The sequence below is a fragment of the Centroberyx gerrardi genome, chromosome 11, assembly GCF_048128805.1.
Source record: "Centroberyx gerrardi isolate f3 chromosome 11, fCenGer3.hap1.cur.20231027, whole genome shotgun sequence".
In the NCBI taxonomy this organism is placed as follows: Eukaryota; Metazoa; Chordata; class Actinopteri; order Beryciformes; family Berycidae; genus Centroberyx; species Centroberyx gerrardi.
In genome coordinates this window covers 28209646-28227670 of record NC_136007.1, presented here as the reverse complement: position 1 = coordinate 28227670, position 18025 = coordinate 28209646, and the positions used below count along the sequence as shown (strand labels likewise).

General features: G+C 41.7%; 1 protein-coding gene across 2 annotated transcripts in view; it reads right to left on the bottom strand.

The window, feature by feature from the left end:
- tmem132e (transmembrane protein 132E) overlaps positions 1-18025 on the bottom strand; it is a 321617-nt gene that overhangs the window by 76588 nt on the left and 227004 nt on the right. For both annotated transcript variants that reach the window (XM_071915145.2, XM_071915144.2), the window contains exon 2: positions 17042-17987. In XM_071915145.2, the coding sequence (XP_071771246.1) occupies positions 17042-17987 (946 nt within the window). The remainder of the gene's footprint in view (positions 1-17041; positions 17988-18025) is intronic.

Here is an 18025-nt window from a genome sequence, read left to right as displayed (position 1 = left end):
GTACATGGGTGGCATGTTTACAATCATCCGAAATAACTATTAAGATACTCAAGCCATCAGACCCTATAAAAAATGCAAACACACAGACGCACATTCTGACAGGCTCCTCACTCCTCAGTTCTTCTGAATTATCATAAAATAGTAAAGCAAAAAGAAGCATTTTCAAACATTATATTAATTGTGCCCTTCTTTGTTTTAATGCATGCAATGAAAAGCACTTACGCTGCGTATTACAATGTCTAGATTGCTTTGAAACATGCGACCACCTTTCATGTTGCCAATCATGGGCAGGAATCAAATCTGTTTCAAATAGCCTATACTCTCTGTGTGTGTTGTAATATTGAATGATTATTACAGGCTTCATCTGGCACTTTGTGTGTTGGTAGAGAACTGCTACAGTATCTTGATGGTGAAGTAATTAACTGAAGTCCATGCACATACTTGTAGTTTAAACTTCCCGTATCATCTTTCTTGCAGAACACACATAGCTACATTGTTTGTATTTGCCTAAATGAAGGAACAAAATAATGATCCGAGGCAACGTCGGCCAAAACACCACAATTAAGAACAATAAGAATGTAGAGAAAAGCCTGCGAGCCCGAGCTTGAAATAACAACACTCTTCTCCATCTCTCTTGGTCCCACTGCTGTAGGACGCTTTCTAGTGCTACAAGAAGGAATTGCTTTCTTAAGTAAAACACTTCCCACACTGGCATAAACAAAGACAACCAAAGTCCTTAAAACCTCTCCGCCATAGAGAATTATGTTTTTGGATTTGCTACCAATCCTCTTCATATGGCCTACTTTGCTGAGAACGGTTTCATACTGTACCCATTTTGGTTGGGTTGTTCATTGTCACAAAATCTAATAAAATATTTGACAAGGAGTGGACTGCCCACTCTCATTTAAAAAAGTAGAAGGAAAAAAAAAATGGAAGAGTTCATGACTCTGTACAGAACTGTGAGGCTGCAGTGCTAAACAGCCATTAAAGAGCATGGGAGGGCATAGCAAATGGCCATAACAAATCTGTCCTAGTTTGCTGGGAGGCATCAATTTTGAGGAGTGTGCTCAAAATTATTCTAATTTAAATCAGCCTAACATAACAACCTCCAGCAGTGGGAACCTCCACTCTGGAGCCCGCTCCTCCCCCGAGAAGAACAAAGAAAATAAGATGAAAGAAAAAAAGGTTTCACACTTGACGGTGTGGGAGCTGGGCTTTGCTTTGGCCCACTTAGATTGCACGGGGCAAAGATGCAGGTGGCTGGGGGGGATAGTCAGTCCTACCGTATGTAGCCTGTAAAGCTATCGGGCTATTATTGTAGATCATATTATTGTCCATATATAGATGCAGTTTGCAGTGGTTAGATGTCACCGCAACGTTATTAAGGCAGATAAGAAATAGCAATAGCCAGGGGCCGAGAATGCAACACTGTGCGACTCCCTTTGAACTCGATGTAACCCCCTCCCTTGGAGTATACATTATGTTTACAGAGGAAATGGCACATCATGACTTCTACTCATGCATCATATTTGCAGAGATGGCAAAACTAACACAACATCAGTTATTTAACAACATTTCAAATGTCCAAATTCTAGTTCTGGAGACAATTTCCAAGCAAGCATTTGACATGTATTGTGATAGTGATACATACAAAAAATAACTCTTAGGTGACTGTTTCAGATGCGATTTGAAAGCAAATCACATTGAAAGTCCATTTCAATGTTGAGTTGCTGACAGTGAAATGGATGAAACAACGTTGCTAGGAAGAGATGTAAAGCCATCACTAGATTGGAGTGAAACAGTCAATAACAGCAGTAGGATTTGTTAATCTCACAACCAATGCAACACATCTGAAGTGATGTTAGTAGTATTATCGTAAAAAGTGTTGCCATCAAACTCATTTCGGAGCTATTTTTACCTCTCCATATGCTTCTCTGAGCAAGTGTGTCTATGTATTTTAAGTCTTTGTAAGAACATCAATTAAGTGAAGGACAGAAAAGCAGACTATATGTGTATGCCAATATGTGCATATGTATACGTGTTTTGACAGAGGGTGTATAGTAATATCGATAAAGCCCAACCATAACCCAGAACACTGCAGTCTAACTGTGGACTGATATTTACCCAGGGCTGGCATTCATGGAAATGGACCTGGCCTTATCTCATAGCTGCAGGTAAGGCCACCTGGGAAATATTGCAGAGTGGTGGTTGGAGTCCAATAGTGCATTGGCCAGCCTATGGTTGGATGGCAGGACACTCTGTTACATTCAAGGTAATTACTGTAGCCCTTCATTTAGAGTTCTCCTTTAAAAGACCCACTGTGGATCTAAGAGCCTCTTTGGCAACTCAGTGTCCAAATGTCTGTGCTAAATAAAATACATACATCTTGATGTCAAAAGTGAATCACAAGGCCAAATAGAAATGTGACTTTTTCTAATGTGTCAAGCTCAAGCCAAGATGAGCAATTCTCTCTCAGTATGATGGAAAAAACACTACAGCTCTTTCAAATATAACTTTGCTCAGTATTAGTCATCTTGATGGACACTGTATGACTGTATGCCAAAACACATGGACAATTTAAAAAAAGAAACGTGGTTAGCGTAAAAACATGTGACAGGCTCTGGCAAATTGGCGTATCCTGCAGATTGCGCCTCCAGAAGGAGGTAGAAAACGCAATTCATTCATTTCTAATCATTCGATTAGCAGTCCTGAAATGCTGCCATCTTTTATGGATACGCATTAACCCAATCGTGCCCTCATCAAAATATCCTCCTTTAACATTAGCCTAATTTCCCCTGTGCTCACAATGCAGTATTCCTATATTACCCATCATTCATTTACAATTATTCCCATCACGCCGCATAACAGCGGTAGAAATGCTGCCAACATGCACTTATGCCTGGCATGGAACAGCATGGCACTGCCTACAATATGCTGCCATGAATGCAATCTTATGACTGTCTTCTGTTTCTCATTCACTCCTCCCTCTCAGCAGTGTTGTGACTTCATGCAATTTCACAGCAGTGTTTACAGTGAATACAAGTTGCCGACTACATATGGCATCACAAATGGTCCATGTTAACATCATAAACGATGCAAAATGGAAAATTACCTGTGGACCTGTGCTCCGTCTTCGCCAATAATATGAAATGAGATCCAGTGTTAGATAACTCACAATATGCATCAAGAATTTAATACAACCATATATGATATGAGGAGTTTTTCCATCAGAGGAGTAGCAACCCGCACATCTTTCTCCTTGTGTACAGTATTTGAGGTTAATTCAGCTTTGCAAATAACAGCTGCAAAGAGCACTCCTCGAGGCAGAGAGCACATCATTAAAATGAAAAGATAGTTGTGGTAATCCAACTTCTCCACGCCACTGCCTCCTTTGAAACTGTATTGGGGAGCGCAATCCTTCCTGCTGGGCAGAGCTGTGTCCATTACTACAGATTGGCTTGGCAAAATCTCTTGGCGGGCATCATAAAAAGAGCAAGAAAGAGTTGGGGAGAGATAGCAATAAAACCTGACCAATTTCTGTCTGTTTGTGACAACACGAAAGAGGGAGGGGCAGGTAAATCGGCAGTGCCTGCAGTGGAAAATATGGCTTATCTCGGTCTTGTCTCCTAAACCCCTGAAGGTTTTGAAGATAACCACAGAAGGGTGCGTGTGTGTTGGAGGAGGGCTACTTTGGGCAGATAGAAAATGATCTAATGGAGGAGGGAGAGGGACAGAAAATTGATGTTGATGAGAAATATGATAACCCTTGGGTCGGATGTCTACCTACCTGCCTACCAACATATACACTATATATATTTTATTCCCTTGTCTGATTTTCTGCATTAATGTAGTTTTGACACCGAATGTCATCCAATCTTCAGCCAAAACCTGCCATTCGATAAAAGGGACCCCGAGTGAACAGATTTTGATACTCATTTAATTAAAGAAAGTTATGCAACACCCAGTGCCCCTGTATGTGAGAAGGCAATCACCCCCTTAGACTCAGTAACTGATTACACTACCTTTAGCAGCAATAACTGCAACCAAACACTTCCTGATTAATTAATCAGTCTCACACAGTGCTGTGGGGTAATTTTGGCCCACTCGTCATGCAGAGCTGCTTCAAATCAGGCACATTTGTGGGCTTTCGAGCATGAGCAGCTTGTTTTAGGTCCTGCCGCATCATCTCACTGAGGGTTTAGGTCTGGACTTTGACTAGGTAATTCTAAATCGTTAAATTTCTTCTTCTTCAACCATTCCGATGCAGACTTGCTTGTATCTCTTAGATCACGGTCATATCACACAATACCCAGATTCAGCTCTCAGACAAATGGCCTGACATTTTTTCCTGAAATCATGGTTCCTTCAATGATGGCAGGTTTTCCAGGTCCTGATGCAGCAAAGAATCCCCAAACCATGACGCTACTGCCAACATGTTTGACCGCTGGTATGAGACTCCTACTGTGGAATGATTGTTTGGTTTTCTCAAGACATAATGGGGCACATGTTGGTCCAAATGTTCTACTTTTGACTCATCTGTCTTTAGAAAATAGTTCTAGAAGTCTTGAGGATCATCCATTTTCCCCTGTGTGTTTCTAACAACGGAGTCATGAGCACCGACTGTAGATCAAGGCAAGAGAGGTCTGCTAATACCTAGAAGTCGTTCTAGATTTTCTAGTGACTTTCTTAACGATTTGGTCGAAAGATATTAGAAAGTTTGGCAAGACAGCCACTCCTGAAAAGATTCACCACTGTCCCAAACTTTCTCCAGTTGGACAAAATATCTCTAACTGTGCTTTGGAACCTTTTCCAAGATTGATAAGTGTCAACAACTTTCTTCTGGTGCTCTTCAAGAATTTCTCTTGATTGTGGCCATGGCATGCCTCTAGAACAGGATGGACAACCGTGTACCATGGAGGGCCAAGAGTCTGCAGGTTGTCATTCCAACCAAACACTACACAGGCTATTTTACCAATTAGTTCCTCCTCTTGAAGGTGTGCAAATCTGTGAAATCACCTGGTGTGGTGTTTGATTGTCCATCCCTGGTCTAGGACCTGTGGACTCACAGGCTGATTATCAATACGCGTTCTTGAGCGTTCCTGTGTCCTCCGTGATGCGTTTTACATAGTATCTAACCACCGAAGCACGATTCCAAATCAAAAGAACAACAGGACGGAGGACGGATAGAAACCCCGAAAGTTTTCTTGCCAACCTCAAAATATCGAGGATGCATCAGATGGTGACTTGACTGACGAGAACAATTGAAAGCCCCAAGATTCATTGTGACAACGGCGAGCAGCGCTGCAGTCTGCAGTACAGAGCCGGTTAACAGCTGGGAAATTAACAGCTGTGTGTCTTAATTAATCATGCGCACGATGTGAAGCACACAGTCCATCTCAAATTGCAAGGAAGCTTCTCTGTGCTGACTTTCATGAGAAGATCATTCTCCCCAAGACAACTTGGGAAGCACGTTCTCCACAAGGACGCAAGTATCGACTTGCCGTTCTTGGTTTTGATAATCGGCCACAATTTCACTCTGATGGTCATGGCGAAAGTTGGTCTGATTTATACTGGACCAAGCTGGCTTAAATTAGTTCTGATTGTTAACTAAAGTATTGAGACAGCTGGCCCTAATTATCCAATTAACACTAAGACGCTAATGGATTTCGGGGGTCTGAGAAAAATCCAACAAGTCACAAATTGACAGTAAGCCACCCTCTCCCAAACTAATTTGTAGACTGTGAGATTTATTTGGTGGCACCAAATTGTTTGTTACGATTGTTCCTTCCTTTGTGCTGATCTGGTCCAGGTCATGATCTTGGAGCATTGCCCAAACTGCAGCATTATATCAAGGCGTTCTTGTGCTTACATAGCCAAGGCCAGCAGTGTGTTATGGTCAGAAAGTTAATCTCTTTCTATCTCAGGCCTTATAATGGTAACCAGGTAGTGCTTACAATAGAATTCTCCTCCCATTCATATCAATACTGGAAGGCTACTTGCAATTATGGTGCCCCCTAGAAATACTCATCAGCAGTTTTCATTGCAAGGGGGAACTTTACGTTTGGATTCAGATATTATAATTAGGTTGCTCTCACAACAGAGTGATATTGTCTTGCTGATACTGTCGTCATTATTATCACCATCAGGTTATTTCTGGGTTATTTGATTATAGGCAAAACAAGTTTTGCATAGGCCTACATATAGACTAAACACTGTCACACTACAGAAAGGGGCAACAAAGAAAATAAAACGGGTCTACACATGGAGAGGTTTCAAACTATTTCCCAATTTCAATTGAAGTACAGCAAGACAGACTTTTAAAGCTAAAACTGTGAACATAAACCTGAGAAACTGAAAACAGAGAAATGTGTTTGGAAATAGAATGCATCTGATGATAGAAAGATTTAAAAACGGTTTCATTTGGAGCAATAAAATGAATTCATGAGGATAACAGAATCAACATAAGCCTGTGCAATCAAATTAAGAAAACCCAACCTTTTTTGCACCTGAGGACTGCATGTTTGATTACTCTGCACAACAAGCAAATCAGAAGCACCAAGCATTTGTCATCTTTTCTCTCAGACTCTCTCTACATAACATTACCAACCTGCATGAGGATCTGGCCAAATTCAATGTGAAAATGTGCAAAAATATAGAAAAACAGACTGGGGGCAAACACCTTTCCCCATCATTGTATGATATATATACGTATATCCTGTTCATACATTGTGTAACAGATTATATACAGTATAGCGTATACGCACACACACACACACACACACACACACACACACACACACACACACACACACACACACACAGCGGTCCACCTTGTGCTCCTAATTATATGAGCATGCCAATCATCTTTATAGTGCTAACCCTATCACAGTATAAATTGAAAAGTGCAAAGAAAAGTTCACATGGTTCACTCGTTACAATGAAATGAAGATTTGCATACCCTGCCAATCATTGACACACTTCCTGGCAAACACACAATAGGCCTTTGCTACCAGATTAGACTGTTCATTAGACCAGTGCAAATGAATGGACAAAATAATGTTGTACCATTTCTGCAGATGCAGAGCTTCCTTTGCCAATCTGTAGAGTAACTCTTGATCAAAGCGTTTAAACTCTAAGCAGTGGGAAAGAACAGAGCAGGGAAATTGACTGAACAGTACTCTGTAGTATTTGACATAATTTTAATTACAAAGGATTAATGAAAGTCATTTAGAGTAAAACGGCTTGCGCATTGATACTTCACAGTGGGAATGGACGATAAGCCCATAAAATAGAGCGATTTTCTCTCCAAACATACGGTTGGAAAATCACGTGACACCAGTACAGCATGAAACAATTTTCAGAAAAGTCCCACAAAGCCTAACCACATCACAAAGGTCCAGCATAATCAACTTTGTCAGAACGAGTTCATTCAAAACTTTGGTTATGTTGCTACAAATGAAAACAAGCCCTGATCATACCAATGTGTTACTTCAGCAGTACTTTCATGTTAACACATTGCCCAATCGGGATAACAGCATCCACATATCATTTTAATCATGCAAAAAGCATAACATCAATCCTATTAAAACCATGAATAGTCAGATACTTGTGAATACATAATGAATTTATAGCTTGTGCATACTTGTGATGCTTCTGAAATCGAGTATGTCATGACTATAAGAATTAGAAACAACACTCAAACAACAGTTACCACCTTATATGAGCCTAACTGACTTTTATCAGCCTGCATTGGCAATGAGCTTACCCAGATTTAGAGCTTGACATTCATGCCCAAACCTGAGAAGACCCAAATGAACTTGGAGGGTTTGAGTTGAGTTGGGTTGAATTTCTTAATTGTTTGTGCTTGGATCAGCTTGGATTATTACTGAAAGAAAGTATTGGCATAGATTGTCTTTCTTTAGCCATCTTTGTGATTGCGTCTCTCAGTGAAAACTAAAGGGCTTTTATACCAAGCAAACCCAGCATTAAACTACATGCTGAGTAAACCAAAAAGAAAACCATATGGGAGAGTCAGTCAAATATCAGTTGTGCGTTTGCCGTCTCTCTGGCGTATAAACTAAAATGACTTGAACAACGTTATTGAGCTTGCCTATTCAAGGTTATAAAGAGTTGCATTACTTCGGTATTAGCCAAGCACTGAAATAAACCTGCATAAAAGCTGCATTTTGTCTCGCATGGAGAGCTGAGATATGCAACTTTCTTTGGGCACTAAAAAAAAAACTCAAGTTCAAAAACAGCCCATTTCATTAAAATCTTGGCACATATATCTCCCTTATGAGGTTTGTGCTAAAGGCCTTTAAGAGGATATCCACACACATTATAACTCACAATGGTAAATACTATCTCCCCCTGCTGCTTGACCTTAAATAACTTGTTCACAGTGAGTCACAGAGAGAGAGAGAGAGAGAGAGAGAAGAGAGAGAGAACAAAGCAGTAAAGGACGTACTGGTGGTACAATCCAATGCAACCTAATGAGAGAGGCTCCATCTTATTTTGTCATTGCAGACATGGAAATGCTTTGGGAAACTCTCCCGACCTCCCCCTCTCCTCCTTTATCGGAGATGAGCGCTGATAAACAGCGGCTCTCTGTGTCACCCGATGTGTCCTGACAAGCTGACCCGTGGCGGCGGCATCACTTCCCGAGTCATACGATATGAACGCGCGCACTCCGTGGCGAGAGGTGCTGACATTTCCCATCAAAGCGCCGGGACGAGACGAGCCGACACCGACGGCGACAACAAGGCGTGGGACACGGAGCGGAGAGACCACAGGGCTGGCAGGAAGCAGAGGCTGAGGTCAGGAAGTTGCCGTGTTCCTACGAGGCGCAAGCAAGCGTCTAGCTGATGGGGATGAGCCACTGCTACCGAATGTGGGTCACTGTCCCTGGCTCCCGCTATACCCTCTCTCCTCAAGCCTTTATTCGGAGCCAGGGCATTTGAATACTGCATGTTGCACCCAGGGCTCTGTAGTAGTGCGCAGCGTATCCAAGACCCTTGTACCAGGCACATGGACGAGGCTGATATGAATTTGGTTCATGTGCGTACTGTACAATGCGCCAGTGTTTACTTGGAGTTCATTGAAAATGCCATTGAGTCATCAAATTGAGCATTGGCAGTATGTCATTAGCTATGTTTACAGTAACCCGGCCACTGGTTAGGGTCTCATTCAGGTTAAGCTGTTCACATGAACCTTTGATACCCTGTGATTGAGTCTCCCTGTTCCCATGAAGAAACCAGTAAACAGAATATTCTTGCCCACACATACAGGGGTCAGCTACTGCTACTGCTCTCTGACTGATTAATAGTAGGTTACCTCTAATACAAGAGGAAGTAATAATGCTCCCGACAGCAATAAGTACTGCAGTAAATACATGTTTTTTGTTGACATCAAAATGTACCCATAACCTGAGTCTGAGTTTGCACAGATGGCAAAAACCTAAAGTGACAGGAGTAAGATGTTTCCCTGCCACAGGGTCCCGTCATGCCAATTGGCATGATAATGCACATTTCACTCAATAACTTTTGAACGGTTTGTCAGATTGTTTTGCTGTAAACTAGAAGAAACTGCAATTTCAGCTCTGTAAAATGATCCATTTGCTCAGCTATGATGATGGGATCAGTACAAAACAGGGCCATCAAAATTGATGTGTGGATAAGCTCTGCAGACTGACTCCTATAGGAGTACTGCATCTCAGTGTACAGAGACTGTTTCTTCGGTGACCAATCAGTTGCAGATTCAAATGTAGGGGCACTGACTTCACTACGCCGGGCAGAGTGCATCTGGAAACAGACTTTTAGAAGTGTACTTGGAGAAAAGACGCTCAAAGTCAGCATGTGAGAGTGCAGGTCCCACTCTGCATCAATGTGAAGAGAAATTGTTGCACTAAGTGGCAACTGAAAGCGTAGGCGTAGAATTCATTTCAACTTTTGGAGGGGGGGGGACACACTGCTGATCATCACTACACTCCACCCAAATGCTCCCATGCTCAACAGGATCGCACACAAATTGGCTGCTTTTACTCCAACACTCAGTGATTTCTGCAAGGGTATACAACAGAGAACATCTAGCTCCTATCAAGCTATATCTGTACATTCAACTGACCAATTGTAAATGTAGCAATAATCACAATTCAAAAGTTCTGCTCTGAAATTGAGCGAATAAAATTAGAATACTGTTTTACTTTTAATTTGTTTTCCCCAAACAGCATATTTGCACATCTGTTTACTTTGATCAGAAATTGTAATGAAGCATCAAATAACTAATTCTGCCAAGTATTAAACCAAAACCTGGTACCTGGTAAATCTGGTACCTTACCTTGTTTTACTCAACCTGGGCAGCAAATTACACTGACATACTTTGGGCATAGTAGTAACCTAAATGTAACTCAGTTTTCCTTCCCTCATCAGCAAGATTCAAACGAAAGATACAATTTTACATGAGTAAAGTATGTGGGAATGGCTGGCTGCATCTAGTTTTCTAGCTCTGCATAACATTACGTTAACAATAGCTTGCTAAGGTTAATGTAGTGCAACAGTTGGCAACGATACCTACTCTCTCTCCAGCTTTCATAATATGTGTAACAGTGTTGTGAGTGGCTAGGTTACAGCTAGACCACAGTGAAGTGCGGAACCATCTGTTTCACAGCTTACCTTCAGTCTGTCCAACCTGGCTGCCTTCTCGTACAACTAGACTCCCAGCCTCAAGTCTCTGCTAAGTTTGTCAGTTTAAAGGGGGAAAGTTATTTCTTAAAAGGGAAGCTTTCCGCTTGTGACCAACTAAGACATATAGGCATGTATGGGGTAGAAATAAGTAATCGTCATATTGAAGGGGACATGTCTCCCTATCTCCCCCCAAATCTGTGTCTATTACTGAAAGGATAAATGACTGTAAAGACACCACAAGGGTATTAGGACAAATTATGGGCATAAGCTTTGTGTTGTACACGGGAAATGGTTTAAAGCTGTAACAGATGTCCCCAAGAGCTGGGATGACCCCAAAATGTGTTTTGACTATGACTATGTGTCTTCATTATTGCCTAAATGTTTATTTCTGAAAGCAGAATATGGAATTTGAGAGGTACTGACCATTTAGCTGAGGGTGTGCTGAAGAAAAATGGAGATGCAGCAAAATGTACAGGTAGTGAAAAACTGACCTAATTTTCAAAGACCCTACAAAGCCAGTCATCTTAACGGTGTTTCTGGTAAAATCAAAAGTGAAAAGAATAAGATGTTTCCATGCTAAAGTAACCCGTTAAGTATGGGATTAAGCCAGGCACCTTAACCAGGTTTGTCATAATCAAACTATGAGTTTAACCGGGTTATTCTACGTCAACCCAAAACCAAGTTACTGGAGTAGCTGGGTTAATCTGGGTTCTCTGTGCATGTAAACAAAGCCAGTGACTTCATCGCATTAAGCACTGAAACACGCAGTGTAGTTTTGTTTGCATGTGTTGTTGAGTTGTCTTTCTTACTGGTGCAGTTAAACAAACTGGAAATGTGAAACTCATCACTTCTTGCGTGCCAACAGATTTTTCCCAGGAAAGACCTACCAGACACCGGGTGTTTAGAACAGCAAATGTAAAAGCTTTCATGAACATAAGTTGAATCACACAATATTGTGTTATAGCAATCACTGATAGAGAGTAGAAAAATTTGTACAGATTTATTTATATGAAGCTGTTGCGGATTATTACTTTAAAGCCAGCGCTTTCAATGACATTTAAAGTGCAGAACAAACCAATCTGGCAAAGCAGTATCTGTCTGGATCTTGAGAAGCGGTGCATGCTAGATAACATTAAATACGGCAACGCATCTTATTATTGCATCGCCATGGTAACAGAGAATTTGACACACCACTTCTTCCATCCTATTACATGACATGCACGCATGCAGGCACACACAATGTACATTTTTTGACAGTACCGCAGCGGCGGGGGGGGGGGGGGGGGGGGGGATTTCCAAAGGGAAATTCTACAAGTGGTGAGGCCCTCTGTCTGCCTGGCATGCCATCGTCTAAGATAACAAGACAAGATCTTCAAAGGACTGGAGGACTGAAAAAGGGAAGGATGGAAGGATTGATAGAGAGAGTGGAGGAGGGAGGGAGGGAGAGAGGGAGGCTTCTTCTGGGCTTCTGATTCATCTTTAAAGATGTTCCTTATTGCATCTTTAATCATCTTCCTCAATGCGCAGGGACAGCTCGACAGTTGGCTTCCAGAACTATTGAATTCACACCCTATTGAGTCAAGTCACTCAGGGGGCTCAAACTGGGCTTTTTTCTTGCGGCCCCGACTCTCTTCTAACTCTCCTATTTTATCGCTCCTCATTTCCAACCCCATGAGAGACCGGAGGAGGCAGCGCGTCTTGGACTGCCTAAGAATTGCGGTGGTCTATCGCCGCTAACACGGTCAGTTAAATGTTTCAAGAGGCAGGGGATAGTACAAAACCTCCCCCTTGTACTACAAAGTCTCCTTGTAACTTTGTCACATCGTGTCTTGACTGATGGATTGCGAGAACTCTTTTTTTCTGATTTAATGAATCTATTTTGTTATCTAGATTTCAGACGGAGGCATACATCACTGATAAAAAAAACAAGCATCAGTGCCAGGGAGGATCTAGGGCTGGAGTAGCGAGAAGGGAATATTATGACTGACATTAGATCATACATTTTAGTGAGGGAGAGTCTCCTTGGGTGTAAATGTTGCTCCGACGGTGCGAAGACAAATGCTTGGGCTTCCTGGGGGGTTGGGAGGTTGATAATAAATAGCGAGCTGTGTAGTCTGGGTAGAGGGCTGTGAGAAATGCTTTTGAATGCACACACACAAACACACACACTCCGAAGCATTAATTCATACCATTTATTAATTCAAGGTTTTGTCTACCCTGGAGTTACCTCTTGATTATTCCGAGAACAAGTAATTGGTATCGCTGTGTTGCGCACACACCCCTCTCCCCTCACACATACGCTTTATTTCGACATACCTAATGGCTTAACTACACCGGGTGCGGTTCTGTTCCGTCGATTTGTGCTGGAAGAGTCGGATCAGATACGCAGCCATTTGCTTCAATGCAGCCTACTCCATTGGCCGCGTACGCAAGACGTTGACAGATCTTTGGAACTTTGGAGATACACATGACTTCTACTTTTGCCGGACTACGCAGCGGTCTGTTGCGTATTTGAGCCATATAAATGTATATAAATGCCAAGATTTTGCTTATTATTGCCTTTTGTCATCATGTCAGTAAACAAAATAGAGGATGCATGAACCAATGTCACTTAAATAAATGCTGGAGATGAGGTTATCTATGGAAAGCGGTGAGAAGCCTTCTATTTGGCAACAGGTCGCCTCGGGTTAGGGTTACGATCTCAAAAGTGACAAAAGTACTCCTATGTGGTACATTAATGTTCCTCACGGTAAAACTTGTTTATGTAAAACAATTCAAGATCATGGGTGGAACAAGAACGGAGCTGGTGAAGCAGCTTAAACTCCTGTGCTGCAACCGGACCGCAACATGTTTGGATACGCAAATGTTAGTCATGCTGTGTAGTTTAAGCGTAACCCTTTACTGATTTAGGATTCACAAGAAGAACAGTCGCCTCAACCATAGATCGGTGGGGCATACAAACAAGTCCAGTAATGGCTTAGTGGTTGATGCTTGATACTTCTTGATTGTTTCCAAATAAACTAAATGGCAGGCAATCATATAACTATCCACTTAGATGTGAACTATCACATTTTATTACATGGCTTTGTTGAATACTCAATTCTAACTGGCTGATGAAGGCATTCTGCAGTCTTTTATTTCTGAATAACAGACCGATGATTCACATCTAATCGTATTACTCTGCAGTCAAGAAGTCTGGTCGTTTTTGCGGATTACTCATCAAATTATGCAGCGATACCTTGCGTTACTGCAGACAAACACTAGGCTGTATGGAAATGTTTTTCCAATATTACTTTTAAATTATTCAAAGAGCATAAAGCTTTTTGATAACTGGTTAGAGTTGGTTCTGGTTAGTTCTGCTACAATGTAGGCCATGGATGCCAACTACAGACATTGCTACAGGTACAGTGATCACAGTTACCGTTCTTTCACATGCTACTTGTATGAACAATGGAATGTGCTGGCCCTAATGCTGCAGCAACAACTGGATCGGAAATCTTGGGTCACAAACTCATGATATCATGAAATAGAAGCTAACCGTCTTAAGATAGCAGTTTCTAGCAATGGTAAGGTACGATCTACTAGAATCAAGTGAGCTACAAGAAGGCTACATCAATAACTTGTCAACCGTCAGACAACCTGGCCTCTACAAAAATTACCACACAAGCTTAGCTGACTTTTTAAACAATGTTTTGAAAACATGCACAACTTGCCACCAGCACACCTCTTCCCATTGGACTGTATTCTGTTGTCTGGCAGACGCTTTTTACTCTAAAATTAACCTCTGGACTCTGGTTTGCACAGGTTTCACAAGCCATTCTACACTGCATCTATCATGATCATCAGGCATAGTTGTGCAGTAAGAGGACAGTGCAAGGGTCCAACACTACACTTTTTTTTGATTATTCTCAACAAACTGGCATTACATTGCTACATCAGAAATTACCCAAGTATTAAATGAAACCTTATGAAAGCTGACATAAGGATTGAATCTGTATATATCTGTACAAATGCCTCATTTAGCTGTTTTCGAGTTGCGAAGATGTTATGAATGTTTTATGAACTGGAGTCAATTTAAGTGTTACTTAAAATGTCCAAAATAGCCAAAATCAGCAGCATAAGGAAAATGTTTTACATAATAGGTATGGTGTTTATCAGCAAGCTCATGCTGTAGAAATGTCATATTGCTGGCTACAAACAGTTACCTTATTCATGGTAAAATCCACTGCATAATTATTCAAAATCCCAAAAATGGATTTTGAATCATTTAAATTCAATGAATATGTACAAAAAGTAAAAGTGTGTCAACACATTTTTGAGCGGATTTGTTTTGACCACATCCTGTAGAGATTGCAGTGGGATGAAATGGGAGATAACACCAATGAAACATTTTTGCCTGCTTAAATTTTACCAGTGTAATTTCTGTTGGTGCTTAATGAGTTATTGAAGCTTAATTAATTCTCTGCAAATTCCTAAATTGAAGTATGTGAGAGTTTCTGTTAAGATTACACCACCCATGTTTACAATACATTTCATCATCATACCTCAGTTAGTAGTTAATATTGGGTCGCTTTCATCTATAATTTGCTGCCATCTTCAAGCCAAGAAGGAGAAGACAAAAGCTTACTTTCCTCAAGCTTTCATGAGTGTAAATAATCATATATTCTCTAACCCTCTAACCCTGTTTTGAAAATTGAGGAAAGGAGAAGTGCTGGGACTAGCGAGACAAGACTCGCCTCATATCCCCTCTATAGCTCAGCAAGCACTGGGTCAATGTAATGTGGACAAATATTAATGAATAGCCATTATGGCCCTACTGTCAAGAGGCAGAGCACTAATGTCATACACTGAACACTGACCCTCTTGGGTATTAAGAAAAAGAGATTAAGCTGATTTTATTGAAATAAATTCAGTTTCAAGAAAATCAACCCAAAACAAATTTGTTTGGTTTAATATCCACTAGGCCAAAACAGATAAAATGAACCAAAATTGTTCAAAGTATCTGACTGTTATTAAATCCATGTAACCAGATGATTAGTTTGATGGATATTATATATTGAATTATATTAGTTCTATTTGAGTCAATTTATGAAAAACACTTAGTTGAATGCAATTTTATAAATAATAATGCTTAATTTAAATTGGAATTACTGGAAATGAACACTGGCTAACAATTATTGTGGAAGCTGCATGTCTGTTGGTGGATGCATCACCAGTAGAGAGATATCTGCTACCTGTGTAGAAATGTATAGAAACACAATGCCAACATTTGGATGGTCCTAGTTTGTGCTTCATACTGTATGAGTATGAAGTAAGGTATTTCTAAGAATCAATGTGTGCTCAGCATCCATTTCCTGGTCAAAGAGAGGGTAAAGCAGTACAAAATATAGATCCATAATATACTTTTATACAGGAGCCGCTCTGAATAGCAGTTCACTGCAAACTATTCATATGATTCTCTGCTGAGAGGAAAAAAGAAATCTGCTCTGTATGTTAAGCCACCACTTCAAAAGGTCAAACCTACTTGTATACTTTAACTCTATCTTCTCCCCTTTATCTTACCTGACTTTAATTACTGCTGGCACATTACTTGGCTCAGTGAAGGGGAAATTAATGAGAAGGATGAAATATGTGATTACATGCTCATTTGCCTCTTTAGAAGTCAAACGGACATAAATGGCAGCGCAACTCTTGTGGTGGAATACCTAAGACGGAAAATATCACAGGGATTGGGATTATATAACAGCGGCCACATTTACATACACACCATTACTTTAATCATATGCTATCATAAAAATGCTGTGATTAAGATAGGGGTTATGTAAAAACCTTAATCTAATTATGTTACTTTGATGAAGACATGCAGTGCTACGATAATTGTGGTATTATTGGAGAGCTGCTTGGACATGTAAATACTATTGTTGTAAGCCTGTTCACTGGGGATTTCACAAGTTGCTGCATGTCTTTGTTTACGTCCAGTCTAAACCCTGGGTACATTACAGGGAAGTTACATGGGAGCAGTAGAATCATGAAAGGGGGACTGCAGTTAATGACAGGAAGGAAATGACTAATGCTGGCTGCATATTGCTCTACAACAATCTTTTCATCAATAATCCTTGCATACATGATTGCATGAAAACGAGAAGATTCACAGGGCCTTCTTCTGCTATGCGTAAACAGCTTAATCTTTTTTTTTTCTAAAGTAAGGGTAATAATTAGATTATTGTGTGCATGTAAACAGCCAACGTGCCATTTATGATGGAGTGATCTAATTTTGAAAACAGAATGAAATCACAACGGACATCTTTTGGGAGAGATTAGGGCATATCTATACAGTATACATTTTAAAAGAGACTTACTTGAGGGTGAACTGCTCGACAGTAGAGTTGGGCATCAGGTAGAGGAAGATTTTGAGGGTCTCACCGGGCTTCAGGGGCTTCTCAGGCAGCCTGAGGAACATGTTCTTGTCCAGCTGCTTGTCCACCAGTAGCTGTTCTTGGCTGGCCTGGTACAGGCTGATGCTACCGATGCGCAGCAGGGGGTGCTGTGACCTGTGGCCGGAACCCTCGCTGCACTCCCCCCCTAGATTAGGCTCATGGAGGGTGTAGTAGAGCTCAGCCTGGAGGGTCTCGCTAGTGAGTCCGTCCAGGAGTCCATCACTGGAGCCTTTCCTCCGACCCAGCGGAGCCATGTTGGTGTTGAACCAAGAAGGAGGCAGCTCCAGCTGGGCCAGGCACTGTGCCAGGTTGCCTTTCATCCGGCAGGAGGTTTTAATCTCCCGAACATCACGGAAGGCATGGAGACGGACACAGGGCAGCTTGTCCTGGGCCCTGAAGTCGTCCCAGTCGCGGCCAGCGATGTAGAAAAACACCTGGACCGTGGGGTTGCTGGAAAAGACCCGTGCCTGGACAATGAACGCCCGCACCTTCCAGTTGACTGTCAGCTGGCCGGGGATATCCAGTGGACTCGCCGGCTGGAGCAGCTCCTTGGACAGGGCTTGGTCCCGGGCAAAAGGCCCAAAGCTTATGTTGATGGCAGGGAGGTCCTTGGTCTGGAAGACGACAAAGCTCTCCGAGCGTTGCAGCGGGTGTCCAGCGCTGGGGCTGCTGCCACTGCTGCTGCTCTTACTGCTACCACCAATAGCTTGTCCGGTGGTCTGGGCCTCTCGCAAGAAGAAGGCCAGCTGGGCGTTGGACAGTTTGAAGTTGGCGGGAAGGTAGACATTAGGTGGTGAGGGACTGGCCGTCGCTGCTGAGGAACTGAGGAGGGCATCGGAGCTGGTTGGGGAGATTTTACCTGCAAGTGCTGTGGAGAGAAGAAGGGGAAAGAAAGAGGTTAGAGTT